General features: G+C 37.2%; 1 protein-coding gene across 2 annotated transcripts in view; it reads left to right on the forward strand.

Annotated features, from left to right (window-relative positions):
* The window catches only part of ptprn2 (protein tyrosine phosphatase receptor type N2), a 278,997-nt gene that overhangs the window by 202,234 nt on the left and 63,002 nt on the right, over positions 1 to 13,761 (forward strand). For both annotated transcript variants that reach the window (XM_079865630.1, XM_079865631.1), the window contains one exon: positions 1,620 to 1,684. In XM_079865630.1, the coding sequence (XP_079721756.1) occupies positions 1,620 to 1,684 (65 nt within the window). The remainder of the gene's footprint in view (positions 1 to 1,619; positions 1,685 to 13,761) is intronic.

The raw sequence follows: 13,761 nt of genomic DNA on the forward strand, positions 1-13,761 counted from the left end.
CGCCTTTTCCTCGTGGGTAAATAAGGAAGTACGCTGGCAACATGCAGTTATGTTTTCCTGCTGAGGAGCCGAGACTGAACTCAGGTGGTTCCAGCGGTACAGCGGAAGTGGCAGGGAGATGTAACGTTCCCTTTCGTTCGGTCACTCCGAGTTACGTTAGTGACTGACGAATCCCTCCAGTCATCTATTACCATGGATATTCATTTTATTATCACAGCTGATCATTATTGAGTTCAATATCATTGAGTATTTAAGTTCCTCATTTCCTTTCTGTCTTTGTCCGACATTGTTGGTGTTTCTTCTGCACTCTGCCTCGAGTTATCGCTTCTGTTAATAAACCTTATTACTATTTTGAAACTGTTAACTTGCCTTCATCATCATTTTTGGAATCTAAACGTGACACAAGTTTTTCCAAACCTGTATGAATTTATTTCTTCTGCTGAACACAAACAAAGATATTTTGATGAATGTGGGTAACCAAACAGTTGATGGGGCCCATTGACTTCCATGTTTTTTTCCATACTATGGAAGTCAATGGAGCACATCAACTGTTTGGTTACTGACATTCTTCAAAATATGTTCTTTTGTGTTCAACAGAAGAAAGAAATTCATAAAAGTTTGGAACAATTAAGGGTGAGTAAATAATGACAGAATTTTCATTGTTGGGTGAACTATCCCTTTAAGTATCACATGAATTGCTTGGTTGGGGCTGTAAGCAAACTAACATTGCTGACAGCAAAATGTCAAAAGGGTTGATATTTAACGTATCATGCTTTACTTTTTCTGTCATGTCAGAGCAGATGTGGCTCTTAAAATGCCAAAACAATGGATAACCTCATATATGTGTTGAAAGATTAAACATGTCACAACATTATTGAAATTGATACTAGTTGATTTTAGCCTTCTGAGACGTAATCAAAGAAAAGTATCCCTGATCCTCTGCAAGACTGCTTAGTTACAAATTGTTACCAGCAAATGAGTCCTCTTTTTTTATCATATTTTTGGACTTTTTATTTAATGCTAAAGCTCTTCCATGGTCTGAACTTCTGAAAGTGTCAAATGCTGAATAAAGCTCCAGAATTTTGATCCATCAGCTGAAGATATGACAACATCCATAGCAAACTCAGTCATTTGGTTTTTGCATCCACACAATGTTCTTTTTCCCTACTGGTCCCAGATTCACCCTGTAGGTTAAATGTTTATACTTGCAGGTTTCAGACTGACATCTGTTGTTTTCTTGGTGTACTTTTTGACTGTGTTGGTTTCCCTGAAGATACATACTAAAGTTCCCAAACATACTAAAATCCTTTCTCAGTGCTAATAATCCTGAAAAACATTGTATACACCCTCTCGCCATTTTTTCTCATCATCTGACCCCGTTGATTGTTGCTTGCGGATATTTATGTTTAATATCCTGGTTCAAATGGCTTTATATTGATTCAAATATATTTTAGTATTTCGATTTAAAAAAAAAAAAAAAATGTGCAGCAGGCACCCCAATACTCATTCAGATGAGCCCAAACATTTTTGTCACACACACACATCTTCACCTCAGCACTGATGACATGCTATATCCTCTGATGTGCTCTCACTCAGGCCCTTTTTTTTCTCTTTAACAGTTGAGCAGAAAGGACAGCTGGAGAAGGAGAGTGGTCTGCAGATTCTTGAGGCTGGACTGAGTGATGTAAGTCAGAGGAAAGGAGTCTGCTTTCTCTCCCCTATTCCTCCCTCACCAATGATGACATCCTCCTTTCCCAGAGTGCAACCCCTTATTGAATGTATTTTATTCACAAAATCTGTCCCTTAACTTAGCATTCTTTTATAGATGATGTTTATATCGAACTCTAGAATGAAATGTCTACTAGCGCCACCAGCATTAATTTCAAATCATGGATCTGAGACCTTATGCTGTTTATGCAAATGTCTTTTGCAGTGCTAGTTGAACATTTGTGGTGGCCAAGTACAATTAAGGGCTTTTCACACTGCGCTTAACGCCGGGGTATCGTTGTTCTAAACCCGGGAGCTTTTTTTTTTTTTTTAATCTATAGTTATGAAACTCTGGAGCAGGTTTTGCACCGCAACCTCACATTGCTGTGTCAAATGTGTGCAGTGTTAAAGGGACAGGTCACCCAAAAAATATATTCTGTCATCATTTACTCACCCTCAACTTTTTATGAATTCCTCTCTTCTGCTGAACACAAAAGGTATTTTGAAGAATGTGGGTAACCAAACAGTTGACGGTAGCCATTGACTTCGACTTCTCTCGTGGACTTTCCATTTAGCAGAAAAAAGAAATTTATACAGGTTTGAAACAACTTGAGGGTCAATAAATGATGACAGAATTTTAATTTTTGGGTGAACTATTCCTTTAAACAATGTGTTGTTAGAATGTTACGGCTAGATACTTAGCAAACAGACAACCAATCATGTAGTTCATATTTACATGCCTTGGGCAGTCACAGAAATGCAAAATTCTGTCACAAAACTTTAGATGGTGCTGGCTGATAGGTCCTTAACTCAATCGGCTTGCAATCACATCATTCTCTATGGGGCACAGCTAATTGGTTCCTGCTGTATCAGTAGCCAATGAGCTTGGTCAGCATTTGCTGTTGCAGTGCGCTTTCAGAAACCCTCCACCTTCCCCATGGGTAATTCATGTACGCTACATTGTACAGCAGCAGCATGTCTTTCTTACTCACAGCAGCGTGTCGTGTATGTATTGGCAGTAGCAAGTCCCGTACTTGCTCTGCTGCAGCAATTATCAGCAGCAGTGTAGCAGATCTAGACCAAAGACCAAACATATCAACATTATCCATTACCATGCCAAACACAGTTGTCATGATTGAAGTGTTGTATATAAACAGAAGTTTCAGTGTTGGAGGGGGAAAATGTCAAATGGTGACGGTCTCTTTTTCACTGAACACCAGGTATCTTGAAACTAGGTCTGTGCAATTAATCGCAATCGCAAAACAATCGCGATTTGAGCACATGCGATTTCTAAACGCATAAGGCTGCGATTTTATTTATTAATTTATGTAAATTTTAATTCAGAATACTGCAACGTTCTTGTGCACATGTTTAAGATGTTAACCAATCAGAGCTCACTCAGCGTACCGCGCAAATTACGACGAAGCTGAGCGGGAGAACAGAATAGGCGAATGGGAGGAAAGAACATAAAACATGATGCAGGTCAGAATAAAAATTATTTGGTGCAAAAGAGAAATTCAACATAAGTCGTTTGGGAGTATTTTTAATTCAGGAGAGAGGATGTGTCACAGAACAAGGTAATTTGCAAGACCTGTGAAATAATTATTACAATGAAACAGGGCAATACTACAAACCTGTTCCAACACTTAAAACAACGTCATAAAAAACTGTATGATCAATGCATGTTGACAAAGACCATCGAAACTAACTAAAGCACACCTCAAAGCCAGCATGAACCGACCTTTCAAGCATTTACAAGTGTCACGCCTTATGAGAATTCGGATCAAAACGGCACAAAGAAATTACAGACGCAATATCATATATGCAAAGACATGGTGCCTGCATACATCGTCAGTAAAAACGGCTTCCAAAGACTAATACAAACACTTGACAAAAGATACCTGCTATCTCGCACTCATTTCACACGAGTTGCTATTCCTGAAATGAATGATAAATGTATGGCGGCCGTTGAAGTGAAATGCTACGCCATGAGTTTAGCGGTCCATTATATAGCAATCTATTTTTTGGTTTTGATTTCTGTTAGTTTTTATTTATTGTTATGACTGGAGTTTAGGTTAGTTAATCTTAATTTATTTTATGTTGTCTGTTTTAAAGATATAATTTATGTATTGTCATGATTGGAGTTTAGGTTAGTTAATCTTAATTTATTTTATGTTGTCTGTTTTAAAGATACAATTTACAGTTTAGTTTATCAAGCAGTAATAATAACTGTACACTGTTCAGTAATTATATTTCATTGTGAAATGTGTGCACTGAAAAACAATTTTGAAGTTTATTTATTGTTATGACTGGAATTTAGGTTAGTAAACCTTGATTTATTTTATGTTGTCTGTTTTAAAGACAGTTTATTACATGTTATTTCATTGTGAAATGTTTTGTTATGCACTTCTTGTGCACTGAATACATTTAGAATGTAGCATGCTTGAAAAAGCAAAAACAATTGTCAAAATTGCAAAATAAAATCGCAATTGCAAATATTCATTTAAAAAAAATCACAATATGATTATTTTGTCCATATTGCACAGCCCTATTTGAAACAAGATAACCTAGGGTTCTGTTTTCCCGGGGTTTAGAATGACACACTATTTCAAATGTGAAAAGCCCGTCAAAGGCTAAATACAACAAAACTCATAGCACTAATGACTAGCAGTCAACTAATAGAAAAAAGCCTTACCTCCCACATGAAAGGTTCAATACCAGGATTGAAGTCCTGTTATCATTGCAGTTGGCTCACTATAAGATTTTTGTGAACGGCATCTGAAGCAAAATCTCTTGTGGTACTAAATGGTTACCATATATATATATATATTTCTTTTTATTATATAAGATATATATATGTCATGGCATTTATGTTTTTCCCAAAGTTCTTTCAGAAAATACTCAAAATGCATAGTTTTACTGTAGCATTTTTGGTAGTCTTTTGTTAGCTTGCTCAATTCCTGTGAATTATTAGTTCAGATAAAACTCCAAAAGCTGAATCAGGCATTTCTTTTCTGACCCAATTTTAATAGTCCTTCCTAAATTTTCCTAATATTAAAAGAGCATCCTTAAAACTTTAGTGATTATTATATGCGTGTGTGTGTGTGTGTGTGTGTGTGTGTGTGTGTGTGTGTGTGTGTGTGTGTGTGTGTGTGTGTGTGTGTGTTTGAGCACGTATGTGTGTATTTGTTTGTGATTGCCATTAAATAGAGCTAAGCGGCTCTCTCTGTCACTTTTTCAATTCGCTGTCTGTTGCAGAGGCAACATGCCAAATATACTCTGTCAATCAAAACGACCACACAACAGAGAGAGAGAGAGAGAGGAGAGGATGGAGGGACAGATGGTTATTAGTTATCTCAATCAAATACATGGACAGAGATGTTTAGAGACTATTGCCTAACAGGCAGACATTTGGCAATTTCACTGGTTACTTTAAACTGAAATTATTAAAAGTGCTGTTCTGCACGAAACATAAAACCAGTTATAACATAAACAATACCATACCGGGATATACCAAAGGGGAAAATGGTAAAACTTGTTTAGGATAATAATCAGAGAGGATATCCTTGCATTGTTCTCAGATTAAAGGGAAAAATGAGCAAATGAGACTGCTCTTATGCTGGAACATTTGATCTCATTCTCAATCCCACTGACTACCTGCCCTTAAGTCTGTGTTGTTTTGGTGGTAGATCTATAGCGGCTCATTCAGCTTAACAACCACATTGATGCAACATCGCCCGATAGACCACTGGCAGAAAGCATTATGAAGACTAGACATATTTAAGATCATATCATGCTGTGATTTCAGTGAATTAACATTTATCAAGCCAATGTCAGTGGTGAAACTTTTTTGTTGCATAAAATGAATACACATTTCACCTGATATATAAAAACATACATTTTCCAGCAATTAAATTATCAATCTGTTTAGGACTCTTTTGGCTGCCGAACTGTTTTTGTTCAACAACCATGATCTTTCGGCTGAAGATTGTTGAACTACAGTTTTAATGTATTTTAATGGTTAATGTTTGAATAAGGTTGTTGCAAACTGATAATGTGTCACACACTCTGAGTTTTCAGAGAATGTTAAAGAGAATCCTTATGTTTGTAAATTATCAAACATATACTGTGGGATTGCTTTTGTTTTATCTTAAATTTTTATCTTAAAAAAATTACAACACTGTAGGTCAGTGTAGTGCGAGAAATGAAATCGTTAAGTATCCACCTTTTAATTTTATTAAAGCTAGACTAGGAAACAAGCTAGGTAAATGGTAAAACAATTTGTACTAAAAACTAGTGTGTTTATGATAAGAAATGAAAAGAATATAACAAATATTGTTATATTTGTTATGTTCAAATATAGAATGTTCTCATTTGTAAGTCGCTTTGGATAAAAGCGTCTGCTAAATGAATAAATGTAAATGTAATGTAAATGTAAATACCATTTTGCAACATTAAGTAGCATAACAGACAGTTTTGTATGTTAAAAAAGCAGAATGTTGTATTATAATTATTAACAGCACATGATAGTGATTTGCATGAAGCAATTTAAACATACTTTGTTGGAATATGTTGTTGAATTTCCGATGAATTGCATGCTTGTGGCATCAAACGTGAGCGTTTTCTTGTTTTTTTGTGTGCCTTTGGACAATCACTGAGATAGATGTTTTTAATTTTCAAGTCTCCTTCCCTGTGCTGTTTTCTGACGCTCCCATTACATGAAAACCCAGACATTGATTGTTTGCCAAGAATTAACGTCAAGCATATTCCTATTGAAAGCAGCACTTTGATAACCCATCCTTCCACCTCCACAAATTGTTTTCCGATCCACTTAGGGTTGTCTCCATGCCAACAAAAGACAAACACAACAATAGAAAGAGGGTGAAAAAAGAAATAAATAAAGGGATGCATGTTTTTTGACACATTAAGCAAGAGATGCAGCCATCTCGCTAAGACAATAACAGGATTAGCTCAAGTGCTGTCAGTCTGTGAGCTGACATAATGCAGCCTTTAATATTCATAAAGAAATTAAGTGAAGAAGGTTTTGAGGGGCGGTGGACGGATGTGATGAAAGGGGAGGGTGCGTGTGCATCCACATTGATAAATATTCATCGAGGCCTCTCAGCGGAGGTGAGAATGTAATCAAGTAGGGTATTGATGTGCCGGCAGCCTTTATGAACCTGGTCTAAATGAGCTTTCCAATAGAAAATGTGACCATAAGACCTCAGTATGTGTGCCACAAACAAGCAAAGAGGAGAATACATCGCAAAACAAGCTGCGCTTCTTCCAACTCATCTATTATCTTTTCATCCACTGTAACTGCTGGGTTGGTAGTAAAAAAGATTGTCATCGACATTATTATTTGAAATTGACAGGGTCATGAAACGGCTTTTATGTTTTACTGGTGTGAGCTTATTTGAGAACTTGTTTGCAAACTGTTCATGAGTGTATAATTTTGCAGCGCTGGCTGAAAACATATCATGTTGTTTATAGAAATGAATAGTAATTAACAGTGAGATTGAGCTGCAGCTCATATTTGACATCCAAATTGACACTTTTTTTTTAAATCAAATTTTAACAACAAGGATGTTTGTAGTGAAGTGTTAGTAACTATTTGATCCCAGAGCTCTCATTACAGCGCACTGAAGATAACACCGAGGAATTGCATTCTTTCTGCTCACACACTGACAGTCATTTTCACCGTGCTGTATGGGTGCAGGGCCACTGTCTAAAGTTTGTCATGTTGGCCCGTTTTGTTGGTAATTAGCCTTAATCACGACTGCTCTGCAGGGGTTGGCGGGGGCGCAAGACTCTCAGCAGGAAGGGAAAGAAGAATTATCTGAGCTGTGTGAAAATGTGATCAGATAGCGCTGAATAAAATAAAAGAAAAAGCCATGCAGAGCTGTGCATATGTCTGTGTGAGTTTCACCGGGCAGAAGTGTGTGTGTGAGTAGGTGGATTGACACATGTAATGAAAAACATAGGAGAAAAATATAAATGTACATACTGTATAGCAGGAGAGAAAAAAGGATAAAGAAGATCATAAAGTTGCACAACGGATCTGGGGAAAAGAAAAGAAAAGAAAAGAAAAGAAAAGAAAAGAAAAGAAAAGAAAAGAAAAGAAAAGAAAAGAAAAGAAAAAAGCCTTCCCATGGGGGCCAATCAAATCATAGGATTCTTCTTACCTCACGCATGACTGAAATCTCTCTCTGTATCCGTCTGCTAAAGTAATGACATAAATGCTTAGCAAGAGGTCTGATATGCCAGTGGTGGATGTGACTGTGGTAGATGTAGTCTGAGGTAAGTAAATGTCAGAGAGATAAGGAGGGAGGATCGATAGGCCTTCCACTGGTCATGCATCCATGTGGGCACATGCAACATTTAAAATGAAGGCATGATTTTTTTTTAATGTGATTTCTGAATGTCATATATAGCTCCTGCATGTGGAGCTCTGTTGTTTTGATATTTGTACCTAGGTTTTTTTTTTTTATGATTGCACTAAGCCAAGACAAGAGAGACAAGGAGGCATTTAACGTTTCTCTACGGAAGCGGGTGTTTAGGGTCTTCTTGAGGGGCGTTTGTTTAAGGCGCGTATATGCCAAAGATTTACGAGATGAAACTCTTTTTATCTACTTGTAAAAGAAAATGGTCTTCAACATACTAACACAGTGTCTACACCGGTGCATCCTTGGACACATCAAGTGCCTCAGACTTAGTACATAGCATCTGTTTACTGTCGATGACTTGGCACACATCCGGTGTAGACAGAATCACTGATTATAATAGGTGCTTTTGACGCGATGTGACGCACCGTTCTCTTTCTTTGTAGACAGAAGAGAGTAACCTGCCGGTTTACACCAATGCAACTAAAATCGATGGTGTATCATTTCCATAACAATGACTATTTGCTTTCTGTAGCGCAGCTGTAGTCTTGCATTCAGACACAATACAAAACGATATGCTTTTTTCTTTTTCTTGTTTTTCGGTTGAAAAAATTTATTTGAATGCTTCTTGTTTGAGGCAGTTTGTGATAATCTACGTAATCAAAGTTTAAATGCCAAAATTTTAATATGTTTAACACATAATTTCTTTTCAAATGCTTTTTTTTGCTCCTTGGGAAACTAATATTTTAACTGTCCAGTCAAATCAAATCTGTTATGTGGCATTCTTTTTAAATTATATAGTTGAATAATAGTAATAATAATATACATCAGAATATATAGGCCTATTATAAATAAAAATATATAATATACACCAAAAGTGTTGTTTGAAAGAAGTATCTTTCTCACTACGACTGATAAAAAAAAATCCACAGTAAAAACATTAATATTGAGAAATATCACTACAATTTCAACAAACTGTTTTCTATTTGAATGTATTTTAAAAGTGTTTTTTAAAATCTTCTGTCCAATCTTCAGTCGCATGATCCTTCAGAACTCATGCTGATTTGGTGCTTTTCATTTCTTCTTAATATTAGGCCTATCAGCTGAAAATGGTTGTGCTGCTTATAGAAATGTGGAATGTGTGGTGTTTGTTTTTATTAGAATTTTTTGGTGAACATAAAGATTTAAATAGAAATATGAAATGGAAAATAGAAATGTGAATTCCTTTAAATTATTTAAAATAGAAATGTTTAGCATTATAAATATCTTTACTGTCTTTTCAAAAATGTTATTGCACATTTTGCACATTTACAAAATGTGACAGAGAGCATATCCACACTTACTAACATCCAAAAAAGCAAGATTTGAAACGGCATGGACTCATTACTTAAAGTAAATTAGGACAGCACTAAACTAGGGATTCTACATGTTCTTCATAAACAGGATATTTTCTACAAATATAAATATAAATATTTTAACTGAAAGCCAATTAAAAACATTCACCAAATATTTAGAGGTAAAATCACAGTATAGAGTTCCAGTTAAGGAAGAACCAACTGAAATGTCTTTTCAATTGGTTCCACTATGGGTATTTAAACAGGATTATGTTACAAGTCTCTCTAACCTTTGGAGCAACAGGGTATGTCAGATAGAAATTCAAAGAGACCTCAACATTGCCAAAGGCTATATCACTGAAAAGCATAAACAATACTATGGCTTGGCCAGATTTACTAAACAGGGCAAATTAGCATGAGAGCGCAATTCCAAAAAAGTTCACGTGGAAAGTTCTGCACGTGATCTACTAACGACGCGCAAATCAAAGAACACAGACACAGCTGGATCATTTCCATAATGACCAACACAATCTACCAAGAGCAGCACAAATTAGCGTCTGGTTTAAGAACTTGCTTTTTTGGGGCGGTAAATAACAGCACAAATCCCCGTAAATTGACGAGCGCAAACCTTAGTAAATCATGATTCATTTAAATACTCACCTCCCATAAGTTTTGCATCTGAAAGAGAAACTCCTACAAATGCAAATGATATAAGGTCAGCCGCAAAAAATAACTTGCTAATTTTTCTCTGTGTCTTTAGTAAATCCTGACAGTAGTTTTTTAACACCAAAAGAGGGTTTTCGCTGGCGCAAACTGTTAGTAAATCTGACCCTTAAACTTTGTAAATCAAATTATTACACTTATTGTTGAATCAATGTATTGCATCCTTGCTCAATGAAAGTATTACCTTCAGTTTATTTTAAAGGGGTCATATAATGTCATTTTTGTACAAGCTAATATGATTCTTTAGGATCTAAATTAAAAGTTTGTAATATACTTTAATTAAAAATTCTCATTAGTATTGTAAGAAAACACTCATTTTACCTGGTCAAAAACAGCTCTGTTTTCAGCACGCCGTTTCAGTGCATGGGTCTTTAAATGATAATGAGCTTTGCTCACCCCGCCCCTCTGTTCTGTGCTGCTTACACCGTTTGTAACACAATAACACAATAATAACCATAACGCGTCGTTCATTATAAACGTGGGATTATGAATTATATTGATAACGTCGTACATAGAAAACATGCCATATGTACCCTGAGTGTAAAAATAGCCGCATTCATCGTGAAGTGTGCAAGCAATTTGCAAAGATTAATATAAAGGTCAATAAAACGTTACACTCACTTCAGTTCTTCTGGAGGTGCAGCAGGAACACGAATAGTTGGTACTTATCTTTTTTTCAGGAGCAGCTTCTTAGCAAATAACCAGCTTTTTACTGATCCTCGTTTGTAAAGCAGTCTGATGAAATGATTCGCGCAAACATGAAAGCATTGACGTTGATCGTGGGGAATATTCCTTTCGAAAACAAACTCAGCCACTGTCATCAATATGATGCTGTGTTCCTTATTACACCCAAGAACAGAACACCACAATCTCTTAGACCGACGCCATTCTACTCAGTGCTCCAGCTATCAACAATGAACGCGCGTCGGCGCGTGCTATGATTGACAGCTCGCTCACGAGGGCGGGTCTGTGTTGAAACGCTGCTGTCAATCAACCATCGTGGGAGGGGCGTCGATTTTGTGACGTCACAAAATCGAACAGCTTGATTTGAGATGGGAGGAAACATATAAGAAGATTTAAAAAAAAACACTGGATGGATTTTTATCATTTTATGATGGTTGTGTACAGGCACTGCCAACACACATTTCAGTACAATCAACTTGTAAAAGTGCATGTAGGCTACCATTATATGACCCCTTTAAAAAAGAATTCTACTGCCCCCAAACATTTGAATGGTAGTGGGGTGGGGGGGTATCTAGGGAGTGACCTAGATAATGGGTAGGGGGACGCTGGCCCAAAAAAGGTTGAGAACTACTGCATTAGAGTGTTATTTCAGAGAAATATATATCGGATATGTGTGAAATCTGGTAGAGAGCAGAGTGAGAGAGACAAAAAAGTGTGAGCTGGAAGAAGGGAAAGGGAAGATTTCTTTTTTTTTTTTTTTTTAGTTGATAGTTGATAAATGTGTTGATTAATGTTTTAATGAACTCATTTGCTGGCCAGTATATCATATCTTTCTCCCTGTTAAAAGATGAACCTCTTTTTAGCTCCTTCCTTGATTAAAAGACAGAGAAAGAAAGAGAGGCAGAAAGAGAGAGAGAGGGGAAGAGAGAGTGGAAGGGTGTTTAAGGGATGAAGAAACACAGGGCCATGCACAAAGGATGAAAAATAAAAGGGAACGGGAAATAGGGAGAGGAATAGGACTGGGATATGTGAAAGAGTTATACATAGCTCATAAAAGGCAAAAGGAAAAGCCTGACCTTTTTTCCGCCTTCTATCACTGCCAGAGGTCACGGGGTGGGGGAGTGGGGGGCACACAACACCTGGTGATATCACCCGCCCCCTGACCACCTGTATGTCAGTTGGCCCGGTTGTCATAGTGACGGTGACTCTGCCACCCCACGTCAGCTATGATAGGGGTTTCCATAGTGACTAAATCCCTGACACACTGTGTCAGCTGCACAGGCCTATCGTTAAGTCAGTCTTTGCCTAGCAGTTGATGGGAAGTGTGGGAGACGTCCAGGTGTAGAGAGGTGAGGAGAGCTTTAAAAAGAACCGTCTGCCTTCACCCAAAACCAACAATGCGTTTTGTCTGCCCAAAAGCCTCAAGATAATATTATTGCGGTAACACTTCAATTTGTTAACATTAGCTAACATGAATTAAGAATGAACAATATTTTTACAGCTTTTATTAATCAGTACATATACTAACTCATTTTTAACATTAAGTTAATTAAAAAATATATAAATGAATCATTAAATAAATAAATATAATTTATAAATATGGATATGGCACTGTTAATGTATTTGTTCTTGGCAGAATAGAGACTTGCTGCTGCCAATACATTCACAGACATTGCTGTGAGCATGTAAGACATGCTGCTGCTGCTGCTGAACTTGTAACATAAATGATTTAACCCCCATCGCAGATCTATGCAGGTGGAGCTGGGGCAGGTGGAGGGTTTCTGCATACTGCAGAGTGTGCTGCATACTGCTACCAGCAACACTACTGGTATTTGTTTGAATGTTGAGCCGCAGCTCATTGGCCACTGAAGCAACAACAACCAATCAGCTGTGCTATGTAGATACTGACTTGAACGCTACAAAATGAGTTCGACCTATCAGCCTGCACCATCTAGAGTTCCATGCCAGAACTAGGTAATTATTTTATAATCAGAAAAATCTGATCTTTGTGTATGATACTAGGTCATTTGAAATAGAAAAGAAAACACAAAGCAGGTTGCTTTAGGTGAGAAAGGTTGACATTTACTAGAATTAACATGTTTCAGAGCCCATGACAAGAATAGAGACTGAGAGAGACTGGCCTATAATTATTGCTATCAGACGGGTCAGAGTTGTTTTTTTCTGAGCAGTGGAGATTCTCCAGGCTTCTTCGCCATCAGACGCACCATTCACAATTAGACACACTCGTCAGGAAATTGTTGATGATTGGGGAAGGTCAGTAAGTATTTTGAAGGAAAAAAGTGGTAGTATGATTAACTCTAAAGTGCTGGAAGAAAAGTTTGGAAGCATGGAGTGTGTGACATGAGGTGAAGGCCAAGTATGGTAAGTTGGTACCCCATACATTTGTTCTCTTCATTTAGGGCATTAAGGGTACCTCAGTCATTCCCTGCTGGTACTGAGAATCGAACCCACAACCTTCGGGTTACAAGCCTGACTCTCTGACCATTAGGCTGCAACTGCCCCCTATTGGTTAGAGATTTACGACGCCCCTGATGCCCGGAGCAGGTAGTGGGAAGGTTGTGTATGAATGTGCCACTGCTGTTGGCTATGTTATTCTCAAATTAGCAAGAGGCAGATCCTGTCAAACGGTACATCTGACTGAGTTGGTGAATAAATTGGTCCAGGAATTATTTCAGGGTGTTTATGCATGGATGCAGCCATTAGCAGTTCAATTCTCTAAACACCACTTCAACAGATAATGCTGGAAGGAGCAGAAAATCATATATGACAGTCAGGAATCTCAACTTCTCACTCTCTCTCTCTGTGTGTGTGTGTGTGTGTGTGTGTGTCTTTTTGTATGTTTGTATCATAGACTTTAAAAAAAAAAGTTTTTTTTATGAAGAAAATTAAGCATGTCTGCATGCTTGTTT

Source organism: Squalius cephalus, assembly GCF_949319135.1.
Source record: "Squalius cephalus genome assembly, chromosome: 3".
NCBI classification, from domain to species: Eukaryota; Metazoa; Chordata; class Actinopteri; order Cypriniformes; family Leuciscidae; genus Squalius; species Squalius cephalus.